Source organism: Chelon labrosus (genome assembly GCF_963514085.1).
Source record: "Chelon labrosus genome assembly, chromosome: 14".
In the NCBI taxonomy this organism is placed as follows: domain Eukaryota; kingdom Metazoa; phylum Chordata; class Actinopteri; order Mugiliformes; family Mugilidae; genus Chelon; species Chelon labrosus.
The window spans coordinates 11,900,317-11,918,328 of NC_140347.1; the positions used below are offsets into that span (position 1 = coordinate 11,900,317).

General features: G+C 46.0%; 1 protein-coding gene across 1 annotated transcript in view; it reads right to left on the reverse strand.

Annotated features, from left to right (window-relative positions):
• Positions 1 to 229: 229 nt before the first annotated feature.
• The window catches only part of LOC311498999 (tyrosine-protein phosphatase non-receptor type 14-like), a 42,539-nt gene continuing 24,756 nt past the window's right edge, over positions 230 to 18,012 (reverse strand). The window contains exons 4-20 of the mRNA XM_084559804.1: positions 16,008 to 16,105; positions 14,989 to 15,056; positions 13,678 to 13,748; positions 13,488 to 13,575; positions 13,312 to 13,400; positions 13,126 to 13,213; positions 12,898 to 12,980; positions 12,716 to 12,776; positions 12,150 to 12,228; positions 9,556 to 10,025; positions 8,178 to 9,473; positions 6,770 to 6,910; positions 5,677 to 5,895; positions 3,433 to 3,561; positions 3,042 to 3,276; positions 2,583 to 2,746; positions 230 to 2,288 (exon numbers count right to left, since the gene is read on the reverse strand). Coding sequence (XP_084415930.1) covers positions 2,160 to 2,288; positions 2,583 to 2,746; positions 3,042 to 3,276; positions 3,433 to 3,561; positions 5,677 to 5,895; positions 6,770 to 6,910; positions 8,178 to 9,473; positions 9,556 to 10,025; positions 12,150 to 12,228; positions 12,716 to 12,776; positions 12,898 to 12,980; positions 13,126 to 13,213; positions 13,312 to 13,400; positions 13,488 to 13,575; positions 13,678 to 13,748; positions 14,989 to 15,056; positions 16,008 to 16,105 — 3,508 coding nt within the window. The 3' untranslated portion in view covers positions 230 to 2,159. The remainder of the gene's footprint in view (positions 2,289 to 2,582; positions 2,747 to 3,041; positions 3,277 to 3,432; positions 3,562 to 5,676; positions 5,896 to 6,769; positions 6,911 to 8,177; positions 9,474 to 9,555; positions 10,026 to 12,149; positions 12,229 to 12,715; positions 12,777 to 12,897; positions 12,981 to 13,125; positions 13,214 to 13,311; positions 13,401 to 13,487; positions 13,576 to 13,677; positions 13,749 to 14,988; positions 15,057 to 16,007; positions 16,106 to 18,012) is intronic.

An 18,012-nucleotide genomic window follows, 5' to 3' on the forward strand; every position in this document is an offset into this window, starting at 1 on the left:
AAATTATTTATTTCTAGAGGATTCACCTTTTTATTTTTTTGTTCAATGCAGGATACTTTTGTAACAAGCATTTAATGTGCATTTGTGTGCAAGTGTGAAATTCTGACATTATGAAAAGTGCTTTTTTAATAATGTTGAGCATAAGGTGGGAAATAGATTTGTTTTAGTTTATGACTGGCACGTCAGCTGGACCCCGTAATTCATCAGAGCTGAGTTGTTTACAGTGTGTGTGTGTGTGTGTGTGTGTGTGTTACAACATCACCGTCATCCAAGTGGGACAGCTGCTTCACCACAAGGGTCTCCTTAAAGCTGCAGAATGTGGCCATGTCACAATGAAGTGCACTCATTTCTAATGTGGGAGAGGGTCTCTCAGTCGCAACGCAGCGTTCCCAGCTAAAAGTCAGTGGTTCAAAAATAGTCCCAGAGCCGCAGTCTTAAAGAAAATAAGGCTTTATTGCATAATGAGCAAGTACAACAGCTTCATACATGTCTGGGGAGAGAAAAACAAAAGACTCGATGCACTGAAAATGCATATAAAAAAACATATGTACACATATTTTGAAATGTATTTGTTTGAGTTTGGCCGAAAAAAACAAAAAAAAAAAGAAGAAAACTTAAGGGGAAAAATTAAATATGAACAATAAAATGGAATGCCGTGTGAGAAAATACTGAGGAGAAGTGCAACAACACACTTAAATGTCAACAGAGCACAAAGCTTATACTTATCTGAGAATATATACAATGAAATATATATATAAAAAAAAATGCATGCATAGTTTATTATGTTGCGGTATTTTAAGGAGTACCAAGTCAAGAGAAGGAACTACATAAAAAAAAAAATCTTTTTGCTCACATGCCCGTTATTTACAGAGTTACGTTGGACACGAGTGGCTTCGCTTCACGATGTGTGACATGGCAGCGCAGTAATCTATTGGGTTTGGATGAGATTATTAGAAATGTCTGTCTTTGTTTTGGCAAACGGTGTTGTCCTTGAATAAAAGATTTAAAAGTTGCTCTTCTAAACAAACTGTTGAACGCTGACCGACCTCTACATGTAATCTGTGGAGATACAAAAAAGTAGTGGCCAAAAACCTATTCAGAACAAAGAGTACAGGGATATTTCAATAAGGCACAACGACACATGACCTACAGTATTTACTGTAAATGGGCACATTATTTTTGGCTGTATAAATATCTATATATAAACTGAATTATCTCCAATTTGGATGAAGACTTTTAAGAGTTTTGAAATGCTTTGGGGGTAAGAAATGTTAAGATACATCTGAAGGTGCTGTGATCCGAGGAGAAAGTGAAATATACTCTGTGTGCGTTTGCATGTGAGATAGTTAGCCGAGTAGAAATGTCCACACTGAGACGACGTTCCTCACAAGGAAAAACGGGAGGAATCCGAGGAAGACTTTGCGAAGGAGTTCAAAAGATCAACATGTTTGCCAAAGGTGGCAAAGGTGACTACAGTCTTTTTAGAAATAAATTAAAAAAAAAAAAACATTTGTCACAATGCTGAAGTAAATACTTGCTGTATTAATCAATACTCTGTTAAAAAATAAAGGAACATTTTTTGTTTTTTAGAACAGTGATTTTAAAGAATACTTTTGTTTGGCAAACTCTTTCAGAGTGTAGGGTATATTAATAATACTGCTGCCACCTACTGTTCACGCAGCGTAACGCCATGTCTAACAACGGCTGGAGGAAAGGTGAGAGGTGAAGCAGGCAGACGGGGTCTCTGGTGGAGGTGACGCTTTGATTTGATTTCTCAAGAAAGTAATCTCAAGAACATGCACACACACAGACAAATAAAAACACATCCACAAGCTGCTTATGCACCGGACCTGGAGGAAATGCCCTCATATGCATGCTCCACACAGACCAGGAAGTTTAAAGGGGACTAAAGAAGTACACTGATTAGGAGAAACGGTTGCCGATTTCTGTACGAGCCCACACAAATCCCATCAGTGGAGTTCGTTTGAACGAGATTTAAACTGCCGCGTAGAAAGCACGAATCTCTCCATCTGCATCCCACCGGCTATCAGCAAACTGTGTCTGCTGTACGGCCCTCGTGCTAATTTGTAGTACCGTCGTCATCATCTGGTGCTGTTGCGCCACTTCTCGTAAGGTCAAATGTCAGGGTGGGCGGGGCTTTAAATGAGGCGGGAGTTCTTGAGGAACTGGATGAGGACCTGATAGACGAACTTGTACTGGGAGATGGTCTGGACCATCAGCATCCTCTGCTGCCTCAGCTCAGACAGCATGGTGGGAACCTCCACTGGCTGGAGAGGACAGACGGATGAAATACGGTTAAAAGAGACACAGTGAATGAAAAATAAAAGTCAGATAGTCATTTAAGGTTGTACGTGCATGGGTGTTATCTAAAAAAAAACACACTCCCTATATTAAAAATTTCATTAAAAGCCAACTAACCTATCCTTGCATTTGCAGTTCCTTGCTACAGAATAAAATATCTAAACGTACCTTATAAAAAGACCTATCCCATGCAACCCTGAGACCGCGAAAGACAACTAGACTAATGAATTTGTAGCCCAGTAAATCCAGACTCCACACACCTCATTGTGCTCCAGGCAGCTGATCATGAGCTCGGTAAGGATGACCACTCCGGTACGACCCACCCCGGCGCTGCAGTGCACCACCACGGGCGGATTGAGGCTCTTCGAGGTGTCCAGCATTGAGTTAGTGTGCCTCCTCACAGACTGGATCTCCTCCAGGTAGGCTACAGCAAAGAAGAAGAAGATAAAAGTGAGATAAGTAAAAACTACTAATGCTAATGCTAATGCTAATGCTACTTAATGTTTCCTTTGTTGCTTGCCGTTTGTATAAGACGTTTTCTAGAGACTACTTTAAAGAAACTACTTTATGCTAAGCTAAGCTAACTTTTAGCAATATTTTTACCACACAGACTAAAAGAGTCTAAAACTATCTGCAGGAAACTGATAATTCATATGTCACAAAATGTCGAACTGCTCCTTTAACTAGACTTCAAATAATGACGAGACGGTCCCACTCACAGAGAAATCCCATTACATATTCCGGGCAGCCCTGCTCAGGCCAGTCGGTGTACTGCAGGTGCCAGACCGTCCTCTCCTGTCCCGACAGCAGGTGTTTGACTTTTAACCCCGTGGTGGCGTAGCAGCCCGAGTCGGTGCGGAACTTGGTGGTCACCTTGAACTTGCCGTGAGTGGCCGAGTTGTGCTTGGAGCCCAGTTTGGGCCAGTAGCGGTGACTCTTGGACCTTCCCCCCTCCTGGTGAGGTGCGATTGACGGGTGACGGGAAGAAGGGAAAACAGAAGAAGAAGAAGATGAGGGTCACGGTAACACAAACGCACACCGACTGTCAGACGGCCAGCTGTTGGCCACTGAAAAACCATCCACATCTGCGCTTGCCGTATGCGTGCGTACCTCCTCTGCGGTAACCATGGCGATGACGTTGACCCCCTGCTCCCAGACCATCTGCCAGAAGTCGGCACAGGTGTTGGCTAGCGGACCCTGGGTGGCAATGTAGTGCCACTCCTCCCCTCTGATCATGACCTGGGAGAACACACAAGAATCAATTAGTGGAGATTATAGGGACCGCAGCGCTAACAAGCATCATGTGTAATCTAACGAATTACAACAACTACATTTAAATTATATATATCAGCTAAAATAAGAACGCTTGCATCTTCATTTAAAGACACAATGATAATCCTACCCACCACCAGGGGGCAGCGTAAACTCCTTCGGGGCCTCATTTCCTCCTACAACACTATCATCTCTTCTTCTCCAGCTTTCCTCTGTTCCCCCTCATTAATAATCATAAGGCCACACACAGCACTGCAACCCTTTCCATCTTCAACCCACTCCCACCGCAGAAACTTCAGCTGCATTACATAATGAGCGTGTCTCAGCTGATTCCCCGGGCCACCTCGTGACTGTAAACACAGCATTAAGAGACGGACGGGGGGAATAAACAAGGCCTTTTGTTCTGCGGCAGCTACCTTAAACGACGGGGGAGGTAAGAGGGTTACACCGTGATAGGCGGCGACTCGGTGCTACTCCACCAGACGGCAATTAGGCGTACATGCGAAATGCAAACTCATGCGTGCACGCGAGCTGGGGCGCGCACACTGTTCGCAGCTAGGCATGAATAGAGAGGCACTGAGAGCAACTCAGGTTGCTTAAGAGGGTTTGGAGTTTGGACAACATTCTTTGGGAATTCCACGAGCTCCGAGAGCTTAAAGGCACAAACGGGCCTTCAATAGCGGCCTTTCATCCTTTCCTCCGAGCCCTGCACCCGCTTAGAAATGACCACAACAGAGACAAGCAGAAAGCTAGAACACGTCACGTTTGCACACTCTGTTTTAATTTGAGTTGTGTGATGTGGGTGTCGCACAGGGCTTTGAAATCTGAGCCATAGAGATAAACTCGTGAAGCAATTTGTGAAATATTTTATCATTAATTGATAATTTTCTTCTTTATTGGTTCACATTAACAACTGACGGGGTATTAAGTCGGATTTGAAATGAAAAAAGACTTATTAATTTAATTTGTTTAATCTGAGTCGCTAGAAACCATGACAAATTACACTTAAATGCAAATTATGAGTACAAAACAAACCCAACTAAAGACTAAAGTAGTTAATAAATGACCCAAAGGCATAATGTGTATTCTGCGTGCTGCAGAATGTGCAAAATACACCAACAAAATCGTCATTTTCCAGCATCAGTCCGGTGCTGTAACTGCACTCAGTGGGCGGAGGTGTGCCATGCTGACATGTGCACTCACTTCCTGGTTCGTTAGCTACAAATTATTTCTATTAAAACAGTCTTGCGCTAAATGTTAGCTTCACAGAGGCTATGGTATTCGGCATTGCTGTATTTACACAGGTTTCTATTATCCTGACACTCTCTCTTTCAGTCAGTGGGGTCGGCTAAAGAGCAGACTGGATTATTTAATTCAATCCAGTTTTACTCCATAATGATCAGACAGATGAATCAGGCCCTTTCTGGCGCTGATTCAACATAAACTGAACACCATAATCTTTACAAAGCTAAGATTTAATGCATGACTGTTAAGTTTGAATGCATTATTTTTTGTTTAACAAGTCAGTATATTTTTAAATTGAGTCTCCAGGTAAATTACCAGTCAAATATTTATATTTTTTAGCCCTGCCCTACAAATGGTAGGCTATGCTAGTTTGGTAGTAGCTGTGTGCTGTGACGACTGACCTAGCTACACTATACGCTAGACTGGTCAGTCTAGCCCCAAGCCCTGACGGGCCCAACACGTAAATGTTAGCAACCTACAAAGAAAGGGGCCCCCCCAACCCAACCTATTCTAGATATGGCGTAGATTAGAGGTTATGAAGTATTAGCTACCTCGATTTTACAAAGCGGATAGCTAACCCTAACCCTATAAACCCTATTCATGCTACAGATGTAAATATGAAATCCATAGATGTAAAATGATTTGTATTTGCAGCCTCATAAGCCTAAATAATTCATTACCTCTTCTTGCCACAGCAAATAGCCGTGTACAGTAACTGTATGTATTTAGACTGCATATAAAAAGACCTCTTTGAAAAGCCAACAGAGAGAGGGCTTTATATCGGTTACATGAAAGTCTGGATCACATGCCCGGGCTTCTTTGACCCTTCGAGCGCACCTTGATATGCGAGGCGTTGATGTAGCCCGTGTTGTTCTCCTTGTTGGGTACGAGCTCGACGCGATTCTCCTCGTATGGCACAACGTCCCGGAAGCGGTTGCGCTCGCCGTTCTCGGGCAGAGTCGGCGTGGTGAGAATGCAGTCGGCCCTCTTCTTGGGCACCTGCTCGTACTCGGTGAAGACCCGCTCTTCTTCCAGCTTCAGCTCCAACGTCTTACACTGGATGGAGAGGGAGAGAAAAAAGAAAAAAGAGGAGGGGTGGGGGGGTTAGTTACTGAATACCAAGCAGTGCACCATTGAGGTTTCTCTTTTCTGACCGCAAAAGGCTTTTATTGGTTTACATTCCACCATACCTAAGAGACCATTCAGACCAGGAGAATCCAACACATCTCATTATAATCTACGTCCACATTTCTAAACTCTCGTCATCGCTCGCAGCTGAATACTGAGTTCAGTGTCAAAGAACTCAAAGCATGCACGCTGCACCAATACAGCTGTAAAGGAGCAGAACGCGCAGCAGCAGCAGTGGTGGTATTCATCTCGGCGGGGGTCCGTGTTTATTAGGCCAGTCATGTCTCTTTCTGCATCTCTTTCTCCCTCCCTCCCTCTCCCGGGTCACATTCTTAACATACCAGCAGGCCCCGGAGGCGATAAGCACCACCATGCCACGCGTTCCACAGCCCACTTAGGGTTTGCCCCCGTTAGCTTAGCAACAGTCGGGACAAAGGCCGGGTTTCACACCTCCTCAACTCAAAAGGGAGCAAACAGACTGTATCTGGGATGTGGAATTTGTTAAATTAACGGCATTATCAGAGGCTGAGTCTTGGTTTTATTGTGATGAAAGCGGTGAGATCATCCGTACATAAAATTTCAACAAAGTACAATTTGGGTTTGGGAGCTTTTTTCATTCTTCTGCTTGAATAAAAGACTCAGTCCAGCACTGATGTATAAATGTGGTGAATGCATAGATAAATCTACACTTTTTACGGTGTAACGCACTTGGGCAAAGTAAGATCTATTATAGTACAGAGGCAAAAAAGTGATTGAAAAACAAGCAAACAAAGACATTTCCTTGAGAAAACGAGCATCTTACCCTTTCATCGGTAGCTGCCTTGGCGCCGTCCTCCGCCGGACTCTCGGGGACCGGCATCCGGGCCACGTAGAGGCCATTGAGGGCAGCCATCATCAGCGGCCTCTTCAAGGAGTCCACGGACATCTTCTGCCTCTCCAGCGTCTTCAAGAGAGAGCAAAAACCCGGGGTCATGGTCACAGGCACCACCGGCAGCGTCGCAAGACTGACTGATGCGCCACGGCCGGAGTGCGGCGGCGTGCGCGCATGAGCTGAAGTGGGCGGAGAGAATTTGGCGTCCGTATTTGTATTTGTGTGTGCTCTTTGTAGGGCGAACCTGGCCGTACCAATCCCCTTTGTGCTCTGTCCACAGGTGTGAAATAACAAGCCGTGGACACAAAGCCTATTAAGCAAGGCCCTCTTATCTATCTCGTTGCCTCTCGTTCTCGTTTCATCCTTCCTTGCGCATTTGGACTCTTTCATCTTTGTTTCCCCCACGTACCTCTTCGGCCTCCTTTTCTTTACAAAACGCACACCCTTTCCGCCATGCCGCCTTCTCTTTCTCGCTCCCAAAAACACTGACCCACATTGCACGGTTCCTCCTTCGTCCCGAGGATTACCCCTCCTAATCTCTGATGCTATTAAACCTCCGGGACAGCTCCGCCCTTCCCCTTTCCACCTCCTTCATCCCCTGTGGGGCAGTCAAAACAACAGCTTGGGGGTCAGAAGGGGAGGCCTCTATGTGTAAGATAAACCAGCTGGTATAAATAAGGGTTAACAGATTTGGAGCTTTGGTTTCATGGTCTGAACTACAAATGCACATCCAGACCAGGTCAGTCGTGAACAGAAAGGTTTATTGCTACCGGGAGATTATATGACCGAATTTATACCCGGACTCTGGTGCTGTGTCAAATGTTTGCGCCTTAACCGAAAGCTGACCTACACAAGAACATGCCCAACACAAAGAATAATCTGAGGGATTTGTGAGGCTTTTAGCTGCCTGGGGGAATTCAGAGCCTAGTGCTACCCTCTCAGATGCTGAACCCCAGATTACTGCTAATCAGAAGCTAGGGAACTAGCAAGCAAACAACCAACCATAACATTTAAAACGGCACCAGTGCTAGGGATTCCTTTGACCTATACAGGATAAGCTAATACCTTGAGGTTCCAGTTGAATCGGTTGAAGCTATTATCCAACAAAGGTTCAAAAAGGCAACTGGTCCCAGAACTGAAGAAGCTACTCGGATGAGTGGTGAAACGTCTTCTCAAAAAACTCTACAAGTCCAGTTGCCTTTTTTGAACCTTTGTTGGATATACCATGACCTGGATGACCGAGAACCTTCACAGACGGTTGACGCTATTGTCTACATAGATACAGAGTGTAAAAGCAGCAAGATGTAACATTATGTAGATGAATAAGTGACCGGCTTACCCTCTGAGCGATTTCCCTCTCCACTATGCTGTCTTCCAAGGAGAACATCTCCGACACCGGCCTCTCTTTGACCGGCTCCTTCCGCACCCTCTCTTTCACACTGGTCAGGTCCGGTTCTGAAATGGATGGACCTAAAACACCTCCATTCACCCCACTCTGATCCCCTCGGGTCAATGTCCCACCACCACCACCACTACTACCGGCCCCAGGCCCGCCAACACCTTGGCCCTGGCCTTGGTTTGGGTCCATTGGTCCCTGGTTGCCATGTGGTCCTTGATTGTGATTGTGGTGGTGTGTGTGGTTGTGATTGTGGGCGTGGGTGCGGATTTGAGCGTTGCCTTGAGGCCTAGGAGGACCGGGGTACTCTGGAGGGGGTTTGTTGGGCAGTTTGGCCAGAGCAGCATGGAGCTGAGCGCTGATGCTAATGTCCTCGTTGAGACCCGGGATTTGAACGTCCAGCTCAGGCCTCTCCTCTTCCTCCTCCTCCTCCTCTTCGCTCTCACTACTGTGTATGAGCATGGTAGCATTGGAAAGAGTCTTCTGATGCTGGTAGGCCACCGCCGCAGGTGGCACAACAGCGGCCTCGGGCGCATTCTGGGCAGGCATCTGCATGGGCAACTCCTTTGGCTGCTGAGGTTGAGGTTGGGGTTGAGGCTGCGGTTGTGACTGAGGGGGTTGTGGTTGGGGCTGAGGAATGGACTGAGGTTGAGATGGCAACATGTGTTCTCTGAGAGTGTTCCTTCGAAGAAGTGGAGCATTCATGCCCTTCATCACCAGGCCCTCCATCCCTCCTCCTCCCCCTCCTCTCATGCTGCTGATCACCTCCATGCTGTGACGCTTACCCAGGGTGGACCGGTGCTTAGCAGACGCAGTCAACGGCTCACTAACCTCCTGAAGGGACTGGTGCACCACGGCCGAGCTGTCCGGCTGGAAGGTCTTGACCGACAGCTGCACCATGCGGGTAACCAGCTCTGGACTGCTGCCCCCGATGCAGCGATGGCGATGGCTGGCCAGGTCCGGCGTGCTGGTGGCTGGGCGGAAGTTGCTGGAGGGATAAGGTGGCGGAGGGCGTGACATATGATTTCTCAACATGTTAGCTGTAGCGTAGCTTCCCATGCTGATCCCCTGCTGTTTGGTGTTAGCCAGCTCGGGTGTGCTGACCGTATGAGAGATGGAGCTTCCTACGCCGCCATTGCTGCTTCCACCTCCATTAACACAAGGGGAATGACAGGGGCCCTGGCTGCTGGCTGGTCCTCCCTGATGGGGGCCATGGGACACCGGCTTGCTATAACTGATCTGCAAAAAATGAAAAGAAAACAACAGTGTGAGACATATTAAAACAAGAATTTAGAAAGATTTAGAAAGCATCCACCTCTACCTGTGGCGTGTAATGTCCAGCGCTGGGGCCTAGGCCATGATATGGGCCCCTGTCCCTTATCTCTGGCTGGCTATACACCAGCACTTCGGGCTGGCGGTACGCGCCGGCGTTGCTGATGTTCAGACTGCGCAGCGACTGGCTATGAAGGTCGTGGTGAGCAGGGAGCATGCGCTGCTTCTGCCGCATGACGACGTCGTACTCAGGCGTGGGCCGGTAGGATGGCGCGATGATCGCACTGTGGCGGTGGCTGGGGATGTAGTCGGGGCGCATGAGCTCGCTGCCAGGGATGCTGAGGTTGGAGGACATGGGCGAGGGCGGGACAAACGTCTGGGAGTGGTTGAGAGAGCTCAGGCTGGGGCTGCTGTACATGCTTCCATTGGGCACCGTGCCGTTCCTGAAGGTAAAATCCACCGGGCAGCGATCCAGACTGGTCTCTGACTTGTAGTAAGGGTCGTCAGGGAAGATGCTGTCTGCAGAGCGAAGGAAAGGGGAAGAATAAATGTCTGCACTGCAAAAAGTAACTGCATACCAAGTAACAAGGGGTTAGTTTTAGCTAAGAATACGACTGTCTTGACATAGACACCATGGATCTGGTCACTGTGGGGTTGCCTGGAAATATAGAAGTAAGTAAAGAAGAAGAACTTTGTCCCAATTTTACTGACCCCATTGACGTAATTTAATAATCCGACGTAGGACAAAGAAAACAATTTATTTCCTGCAACCAGATAGAAACCCCCAGATTAAATGTTTGCATGGTTATGAAGCGCATATACACGGCCTGGCCAAAAAAAAAGTTGCCACCTGTGTTTAACTAAGCAAATAGGTACGAGCCTCCTATCGGATAATTACTGCATGGGTGATTATCTTTCAGCTGGCAACAAGTTATTTAGCCCCAACTGATGCAATGAGTAGCTTCTCATTTCTTAAACAACCATGTCTCCCGTGGTCGTGGAAAAGATGTTAGTCTGTTTGAGAAGGGTCAAATCATTGGCATGCATCAAGCAGAGAAAACATCTAAGGAGATTGAAGAAACTACTAAAACTGGGTTAAGAACTGTCCAACACATTATCTAAAACTGGAAGGATAGTGGAGAACCATCGTATTCCAGGAAGAAATGTGGTCGGAAAAAAAATCCTGATTGATCGTGATCGTCGATCACTTAAACGTTTGGTGAAATCAAATGGAAGATAAACAGTAGAACTCAGGGCTATTTCTAATAGTGAAAGTAAGAGCATTTCCACACGTACAATGTGAAGGGAACTCAAGGGACTGGGACTGAACAGCTGTGTAGCCTTAAGAAAACCACTAATCAGTGAGGCTAACCAGAAAAAAAGGCTTCAGTTTGCTAGGGAGCATAAAGATTGGACTCTGGAGCAATGGAAGAAGGTCATGTGGTCTGATGAGTCCAGATTTACCCTGTTCCAGAGCGATGGGGGCATCAGGGTAAGAAGAGAGGAAGATGAAGTGATGCACCCATCATGCCAAATTGTGAAAGAGTGGTTCAGGGAGCATGAGACATCATTTTCACACATGGATTGTCCACCACAGAGTCCAGACCTTAACCCCAATGAGAAGGCTTTGTGCAGTGGTCAGACTCTCCCATCATCAATACAAGATCTTGGCGGAAAATTAATGCAACACTGGATGGAAATAAATCTGGTGACATTGCAGAAGCTTATCGAAACAATGCCACAGTGAATGTGTGCTGTAATCAAAGCTAAAGGTGGTCCAGTGAAATATTAGAGTGTGTGACCTTTTTTTTGGCCAGGCAGTGTATTTTTCTACTGAACGGACTATCCCTCTCAGTCCTCAAGCTCTATTTGTGTTTATGCAACTGGTGCTAGTAGATGCTTCAGTATTAAACACAACTGAAGCAACGAAGCACAAGAACCCACAAGATATCACACCAGTAAAGAGTTTTGATAACGTGAATGGGAAAAAAGAAAGAGCAGTTATATCTGCCATCGAGCCCATGCTTGACTGAAGGTGGCTCGGATAGTTTCCAGTGCTGCAGTGCAACTCTCTTAACTGTCTTTCCTTTGTGGCACAGTTCAAGGTGACAACTATTTCTGGTGTCTGGTTTCACAGCGCAGCCAACCGAAATGTGAAATTGTTATTCCGTTATATTGGGTATTCTCTCATGTGAAAATATCCCACAAGAAGGCAGACGTCCATAATCTCAGCCGGCGCAAGCGGGAGTACGATGCCTGAGGTCGCGCTCCAGAATGATCTCACACCCACACACGGTAGCACACCCAGAATGTTTTTTTCCACCCGCTCCGTTTTATTGTCAAGGCGACATGAGGGAAGCTCTTCGGATTATAAGGCAGCCCGAGTGTGTGAACAAGTCAATGAAAGAGCGAAGCACAAATGAGGTCACCGCTCTGCACCCCAAACGTCGGGCTCTAATTGGCCCGGGAAGATTGTTAAACTACGGGCTGTGAGTCACACGCCTGATGGGAAAGACACAATTAGCCGGACTCGAATGTTTTGAGTTACTGTCAGGGCTCTTAAATCACGCCGTGGTTAAAACGCTGAGATGGAGGGAGTGAAACCCTAAATCTGTTTGTCTTTTGTGTGTGTGTGACACGTACCTTGAGAGCTCTGCGTGTCCTGAAAATGTTCTCCATACTGGGAATGCACTGACTGGAAGGTACAGGACTGGGGCCGCGGCTAAATGAAGAAACACATTCAATGCAACGCAGTTAGAATGTGACATTTCATGCTGAAGCCATCTTACACGACAGGCGACAGACACAGAAGCAACACTATGGACATGGAAGAGTCAAAGGCTAAAAAGGCCTTCCCATCTCCAGAAAGTCATCTGAGCACTCCAGCGGACTGACTGAGAATCCATTGTGCCACATTTAGCCGACCCATTGTCTGGCCAGCTGGGAGGGAGACGCAGAAATCACTGCCTTCATTGTCGCACCGGAAATCAAACCAAACAACACCCTTGCTAACTTTCCAACAACGCCCACTGCGCCACCGACACACGTTAAAACGGAGGCTCCATGGCACAATGCGGAGCCGAGTGGGAAAGAGGGATCGGCTCTCTAACCATTCTCTGCGTTCCCTCCCAAATTCTCCCTCTGTGTAATGTCTGTTTGTCTCGTTTATGCAGCAGCAGAGGCAATAAGAAAAAAAAATGCAGACGTACCAGAGACAGACGATGGGTCCGGGTGGGCCTCCTCCTGATTGGTGCAGGTGAGTGAGTGGGCCTGCAGGTAAAAAGAAAGACTAGATGATTTAAAATTATGAGTGCCATGATTAGCATTATTCCCTTAGCATAAGCCTCAAAAGGGTGCTCAACACATTCATTTTCTAATTGCCTCGACTCACTCTGCACAGATCTTGTTCTGCTTGTAGAATTTGTGCCTGGCCGTGAAAAGGCGCGCAACGTACTTGGCCATTTCCATATCCTCCTGCAGAGAGAGATAAACATTGACATTTTAAAGTAGCACAAACAGGTTGTATTTATAGAAGATCAAGACCGAATTTGCCCACCGGACGCGTCCCCCGCGATAAACCTCTCGTGAAAAGCGCGCGTGCCGCAGACACAACACTCACCATGTGAAAAACGATGGTGTCGTCTCTGCTCGTTATCTCCACTGTGATGGCTGCCTTGTTGTGCGCTATGGTGCCGATGTCCTTCCACCTGTCGCACACACAGAAACACACGACAAGAAGTGAATTTTCCCACCCAACGCTCGCATGTTCATTCATTTGCACTGATGAAAACAAAGAAAGATTTACTTGTGGAGCATGATGGATCGACCGTTTCTGTGTTTGACAAACACTCCGATGAAAGACACACCGATGAAAATATCGTTGGTGTAGTTGTCCTGTTGAAGAAGAAGAAGAGATATCATCATCAGGAAACAGTAAAGGCTTTTCTCAATCAACTCTGGAGGAGGATAAGGGCGGTCTACCTTAGCAGGAAAGCTCTCCTGGCCGAAGCCGTCCAGCTTTTCCACCTCCTTGATGTACAGCAGCTCTGCTTCGGCGGCCGGCATTCGACTGCAAAGCACAGACACACACATGGTACCAGGTACTACGAATCTCAATGGTCTCGTTCACGTGTGCGCACGGGTATAAACGCTAATAAAAAACCGACAGTACCAGTGATTCTTGTGCTCCTCAGCAACTTTCTGCGTCCAGTCTTCCAGCACCTCGTCTACATTTGACCAGTTCTGAGAGGAGGGGGGGAAAAAAAAGAAGTGATTATGCAGCAAATTCAAAGAATAAGGCAATGAGAGATTAATGACAGATGGGGAAAAATTAAACGCTGTGAAAACTGCAATTCATCAAAACACTCCTGTTCTATAGCAGCCTGCAAAACAATTTTGCACCTACGCTGTAGTTAGAGCAGGCATAGGGGTACACCAGCACTAATAATGTAAAATAAAAAAAATAATGTTTGACTTAGACGATATACTTGGTTGATTTTTAAAGGGGAACTACCGTTTTTTACAACCTGGACCTTATTTCTGGCATAAAATACGATCGTTTACTCACCCATATAACTGTTATTTTTAGTCCTTCAGAAGATATTTAGCTCCAGTGGAGCGCCGCGTATATCCATATAGTGGGGGTGACTGGGGCACCGAAACGCAGCCTCTAAATAACGCATTATCTGCCGCGAAACTCGTTCATGTCACCAATATTTTGTTATGATACGCTAGTGCTATTCCTCGTTGAGTCCAGAGTTACCCGCTATCTATCCGCGGACGTGCAGTGGTTTGTTGTTCTTTGACCAGCTGTTCCTCTCTCTGCCTCCACATCCTCCTTTCAACGAGCTCCCTATCCGTATACTCTGGCTCAAAACGGTAAGGACGTCCATTATAAACAAAGTCGTCGTCCACAACCTCAGCATCGGAAAAATATTCAGCCATGTTGCAAAAAACTAGCAGTAGCAAATTACAGGTAAACAAGCCGACCATCGCGGGTGTGCGCTCAGAGATGACATCATCCAGGTCAGAGGTTAGTAGGTCTATCTACAGACCCCAGATGATGATAACAGGTAACTCCGGACTCAACGGGGAATAGCACTAGTGTATCATAACAAAATATTGGTGAAATGAACGAGTTTCGCGGCAGATAATGCGTTACTTAGAGGCTGCGTTTCGGTGCCCCAATCACTCCCACTATATGGATATCAACGGCACTCCACTGGATCTAAATATCTTCCAAAGGACTAAAAATGACACCAAAGTTATATGGGTGAGTAAACAATTGTATTTTATGCCAGAAATAAGGTCGGTAGTTCCCCTTTAATCTCAACCCGCACTCTCTCACTCAGATTCCTGTCTTCTGCCTGTCAGTCAGGTATGCAGCGGGAGGAGGTGACACAAGAATGTGTGCCTTCAGGCAGCACATAAATGGAGAGACGCACACAACTCATATTTGAAGAGCGGAGGTATGAGCACTCACCACCGGGAAGAGCACGTACTCCCTGAGGAAGTCCTGAGACAGGAACTGCGTGAAGTCTCCGAAGTCGGCTAGGAAAATCACAAACACGCACACATTTAGAATAATTTAGGCAAAAACAACAACGTGGCCCATTCTTACGTGCAGGAATCTAATGTATGACCAACATTTACACTGCAAACTTGCATTATCACGCATTTGGTACATAAAAATACGGCCTGGTTGCTCTTCACGATAAAACATAATGCGGAAATGTGTGTGCCAAAGATGCTAACACAACAAGAAGTCGGGATAATTGCAGCTTTTTCAATTAACAATAAAGGTTTCCCGTCTGAGGCAATAAATTCCACAAGAGACCAAATTAAAAGCACAAGTTTGTTACAAATAAAGGCCGACTCCCAAAAGGGCTGAGTGGTTTTTAACAAGTAGCACACTTCTATTGATGAAATCTGCACAGTTCAAGAGTGCACAGAGACCGTATTCTTTATATTTTGGCTAATAGTCTGATTTCATTTGGTGTAATTTGTGCAGTTTACTGTTAAATATTGTAAAAGTAAATGTCTGCAGCACAGCGACACTGTCCCCACCTGCACAACATCAGCTCCTCCATACATTGCTCGTCCTTAAACGTTATTCTGGTGTTTGTCCGACAAAAGGGCTTCTGGCGGAGGATCCTTGCCTCTCGACAGATAAGGGTCTTCCTGATGCCGCTGAGGCTAACCTTGGAGCTGGCGATAAGCTAACTGCCTGTTTACATTCCCCGAGCGACACAGACAGCACCCAGGAACAGGACCGAGGGAAGATGGAGTAGGTTTGTGTGTGTGTGTGTATGTGCATGTGTTAGGACTGATACCATAGGAACTCAAGTGGACGGGGTTCTCCATGTGGTATGCAGCCATATAAGGTAGGGAAGTCAAGATGACCTGAGAAAGTGTGAGTTTGTGCTCACTCGTTCCCTCCTGTGCTGTCTGTCTATGGTATTCACATGAGTCGTGGGTTCACGTCTGTGTGTTGGGGCTTACCTTGTACTGCTAGGCCAGCTAGTCTGATCCCCTGCTCCATGCTGCAGTGCAGACGTCCATCCAACACCGCCTTCTTCACCTGCAGGTAATACTGGTACCTAGAAAGAACAAAAAGACAATGATGAAAATAAATGCCTTTTGAAGGACACCACTCGGGTACAGACTCGACTATTGTTGGATAGATATAATACCAGACTTAGATGTTCCTGTCGGGACGAGCCGTAATGACTTTGGTGACACACAGGAAGAGACTAACAGCGATGTGGCAACAAAAGAATGAAGGAAAACACCAACCACAACTTGGGTACTACCACCAAACTCTCCATGCTGGTAGCAGGCTTGGAGACTCTGGTGAATCCCAATCGAGAGGAAGCGCAGTTGCAGAATATTAAGTTCTGCTCGTTTCGAAATATACAAGTATACAGGTGGATACATACATACATACATGTGGATGGGTGCTTTAGCTTCCCTTAGGTTTTGGTTGGAAACCTAATGAGATTCCTAATGCTAAAATATAAAAAAAAAACTTCACCTACAATACCTTAAAGGGGAATTACAGTTTTTTACAACCTGGACCTTATTTCTGGCATAAAATACGACCATTTACTCACCGCGTATATCCATATAGTGGGAGTGACTGGGGCACCGAAACGCAGCCTCTAAATAACACATTATCTGCCACGAAACTCGTTCATTTCACCAGTCCCAGCCACAGTCACTCCCACTACATGGATATAAGCAGCACTCCACTGGATCTAAATATCTTCCGGATTACTCCAAATGACATCAAAGTTATATGGGTGAGTAAAAGATCGTATTTTATGCCAGAAATAAAGTCCAGGTTGTAAAAAAAACGGTAGTTCCCCTTTAAGGTAGACGCCGTAACCTACGTACGTAGCCTACGCCGGTGGAAGCCATTTGTAAAAACACCACCCAAACTCTAGTTGGCGCTGTGTCTTTTTTCCAGGTGGGTTAGTTTTTGTTTCCACATTCTGCTTCACTTTCAACAATGCCGACTGAAACTCGTACAAACGTTTGTATCTCCGAACCTCTCGTCAGTTAACCTTTCCTCAATGTGTTCCATCTTTATCGATCCAAAACAATCAATTCTAAAATTGTGGAGACTTAGAAGCTGCCGGAAATACTAAAGCGGGAAAAACGCTACCACCAAGTGGACCAATCACAGCTCTTGTGGTCTGCATTGTTGCATTTCTGGGGAGATGCATGTCAGGCTACAGCGTCAAATTGACAGTCAAGTCTTTTTCAGCCTAGAATAAAGAGCGGTTTTGCCTTCAAAAGCTAATTTACCAATCCATAAAAACATTACAAGGGTATATTATTATATAACTTACCCGTTTAGATTGTAGGTTGTTAGATTGTAAGACTTTAAGTCATGCATAGTTTAGGGGAAGTGACCTGCGGGTGCCTGGTTAGGTCATTAGCTGTCAACCTGAGCCTCGTGATCAACTCCTTTGCCCGTTTTAGTGGCTGCTAGTTAGGCTCTTACGGAAACCTATGGGTGACGTACTACATCTTTATATACAGTCCAAGCATCCAGATCAAAGCTGCCAGCTGTAGCTCTGGTTTTTATATGTCAAGACTCCTTTCTACCAGCTAAACTGTGCAAAAAACCTGACTAAGTGGGTGGCAGCCCAGGCACTCTTATTAGCTTTCAGAAACTCACCAGAATTTGGTCGGTGGTTAATGTTATTTTTCCAACATGCCACACTGTCTCTGAATACCACTCATGTAAAATCGAGCTGGAAAACATGATGGGTTTCAAATTTGGCACATTTGCCCAAAGAAAGTAGGCCGCACATTAGCAACTGAAGGATTGCAAATAAAGTCCTGAGACTCCACAGAGAGACTTATTCTTCTGCTTCTGGTCGGTGCAACAGAAAGTATGCGTCAAGGACGGCGTTGGCAACTGCAATAGCCGGTTAAAACAATGAAGCTTGCAGCAGGAGTGAGGAGTGAGTGAATCACCTCGTTTTGAAATACCCGT